The 3,246-nt window shown below is 46.2% G+C and overlaps 1 protein-coding gene across 1 annotated transcript in view; it reads right to left on the bottom strand.

The window, feature by feature from the left end:
- Window positions 1–783: 783 nt before the first annotated feature.
- LOC119572103 overlaps window positions 784–3,246 on the bottom strand; it is a gene marked incomplete at both ends in the record, with an annotated part of 6,412 nt that continues 3,949 nt past the window's right edge. The window contains 1 exon segment of the mRNA XM_037919096.1: window positions 784–1,019. Coding sequence (XP_037775024.1) covers window positions 784–1,019 — 236 coding nt within the window.

Below are 3,246 nucleotides of genomic sequence, written 5' to 3'. Positions count from 1 at the left end.
ATCCCACCTTTCGCTTCAACAACCTATCTCTTTCCTCAAACAACATATCCTTCATCTAATCAACTCCTTACCACACCCGACCCTTTCACTCACCAATTCCTTTGCCAGCTTAGACAACTAATCACTAACTCAACCACCCCTTCCCTAAACATTAACTATAGTGCTACATGACCTTAGATGTCTAGCACATTTATCTTGCTTTTAACCATTAACCATGTATACACACACAAACACAAACATATACATACAAATACACCATATACATAACACATACACATAAAAATACGCACAACCACACACACATATGTATAACTATATATATATATATATATATATATATATATATTATATATATATATATATATATATATATATATATATATATATAATATATATATAATATATATATATATATATATATATATATATATATATATATATATATATATAAGTTATCGTTATAGTATATTATATATATATATATATAGATATATATATAATATCTATATATATATATATATATATACATAAATAAATCATATATATACATATATATATATATATATATATATATATATATATATATATAGAGAGAGAGAGAGAGAGAGAGAGAGAGAGAGAGAGAGAGAGAGGGAGAGAGAAAGAGAAAGTGAGAGAGAGAGAGAGAGAGAGAGAGAGAGAGAGAGAGAGAGAGAGAGAGAGAGAGAGAGAGGAAAGAGAGAGGAGAGAGAGAGAGAGAGAGAGAGAGAGAGAGAGAGAGAGAAACTGCTTGAAAACGCGCACCTGAGAAAGACCTTATCACTGGCCGACTTACAGCCGGACAGCAGCTGACGTCTCAGCGTCAGGAACACCACGAATCCCCAGTCCTCCTGACGGCCTTCCCACTCCCGCACCTTCGAGCTGAGGCGGCGCAGGTTGCCCTCGCTCTCCACCAGGGCCTCCGCCTCCTTCACCGCCTGCTGCAGGTCATCTCCGCTTTCGGTCTTCAGGCGGTCGGCGACCTCCCTGCAGGCGCGCGTCTCGAAAGGGAAGCCGTTTTTATATTGTTATTATCATCATCATCATTATTATCTTCGGGGGTTTTGTGTTTATACACGAATTCTATATTTCTCCTTATTATTTTTGTTTGGGTTAGGAAGTTTCTATCCTTTTTCACCCGATTTGTATTTGGTTTTATCCCATTGCATTTTTCCCCTCGAAACAATAGCCATTTTGATCTCCTCCCCCCCCCCTCCCCTCTCCCCTCCCCTCGCCGAAACCAGCTGTTCGCTCCAGCTCTCATGGATATCTTCGTGCCTATAACCTTCGTCCTATAACCCTTTTCCTATAACCTTTGTCCTATAACCCTTTTCCTATAACCTTTGTCCTACAACCTTTATCCCTATAATATTTATCCTATAACATTTGTCCAATAACCTTTTGTCCTATGATCCGTTGTCCTATAACCTTTGTGAGTGTGTGTGTGTGTGTGTGTGTGTGAGTGTGTGTGTGTGAGTGTGTTTTGTGTGTGTGAGTGTGTGTGTGTGTGTGAGTGTGTGTGTGTGGTGTGTGTGTGTGTGGTGTGTGTGTGGGGGGTGGGTGTGGGTGTGTGGGTGTGTGTGTTGGTGTGGGTGTGTGTGTGTGTGTGTATTTGTGTGTGTGTGTCGATTTACTGTGTGTGTATTGGTATATATATAGTATTTATGATATATTATATATAATATATTATTAGTATTATTGGGGGGGGGCCGATGGTAGGCGTCGACTCAGACTTCACGACGGAATCTGAAGTTGAGGTTCGAGTACCACCGCCGGTTGTTTCCTGGAAGAATTACTATTATTTACATGGTCCAACCATAATCCGCTGTCCCACCCGATAAAATAGAAAAGATTCCTAAAAAGGTAACACCGCACTTCCGGGAAAGGGAAACCCGGGCCCCCACCACGTACTCACTCCAAGACATCACAACGGAAAACTCAATTAACATGCTGTCCCACGCGGCTCAAAACATAAACCTACAAAAGAAAAATAGTATAGAATGGATACATTATACACAAATACACTAAACACACAAAAACCACGATCACACCAACCACACCCCACACACTACACACACAAACACCCCCACACACACCACACACAAACATCACACCACCCCAACACACACACACACACACAACCCCACACACACACATCACACACACACACACACTCACACACACACGACCACACACACACAACACAACACACACACACCACACACACACACACCCACACACAACACACACTCACACACACACACACAACACACACACACCCCACAAAACACACACACACACACCACACACACACACCACCAAACACACCCCCAACATTCTCTACACACACAAAAATCACACACACACACACACACACACACCACACACCCACACACCCCACACACACACACACACACACCACACCCCAAAACACACCCACACACCACCACCACACAACTCACACACACACCACAACACCCACACCCCCACACCCCACACACACACACACACACACCCCCACACACACTCACACACACACACTCACACACACACACACCCCACACACACCACCACCCCACACACACACATCACACCCCACACACACACACACACACCACCACACACACACACACACACCACACACACACACTCAACACACACACACACACACACCCACACACACACACACACACACACACTCCGAAACACACACACACACAAAACACACACACAAAACACACCGCGCGCGCCCCCACACCCCTCCTCCCCACACACAACGGCTGCACACAGACCCCCTGGCAGCCAGCCTTTTTACGCGGGGGGGAAAGGGTTTCCCCCGGGGGCCCCCATCGAGCACCAAATCGCCTAGAGCGAGAAAATGAAGATCCAGCTGCTCCTCCCGAAGTCCAGGGCGCAGGAACGCCGTGGTGCGCGCCATGCCAGGTGGACCACGGAGCCCCAGTCCACCGAGTGGTTCGACAACTTCAACCCCGACGGCGAGGAGCTGATCGGCTTCGTGCCCGAGCCCCAGCAGCCCAAGAAGAAAGGGAAAAACGAGGAGAAGAAGTGGCAGGGGAAGAAAAACCCTCAAGGGCGAAAGAAGAAGGAGCCGCCCAAGCCCACCCAGATGGGCTTCGTGGTCGTGGACGGCAAGCAGCACGTGATCGCCCTGGGCACGCCCGCCCCCCTACCAGGTCGTGGTGGAGGATGAGTTCAAGGCGCTCACCC

Source organism: Penaeus monodon, unplaced genomic scaffold (assembly GCF_015228065.2).
Source record: "Penaeus monodon isolate SGIC_2016 unplaced genomic scaffold, NSTDA_Pmon_1 PmonScaffold_9615, whole genome shotgun sequence".
Taxonomy (NCBI): domain Eukaryota; kingdom Metazoa; phylum Arthropoda; class Malacostraca; order Decapoda; family Penaeidae; genus Penaeus; species Penaeus monodon.
The sequence above is the reverse complement of the archived record's forward strand: the minus strand, read 5'-3'. Positions and strand labels throughout refer to the sequence as shown.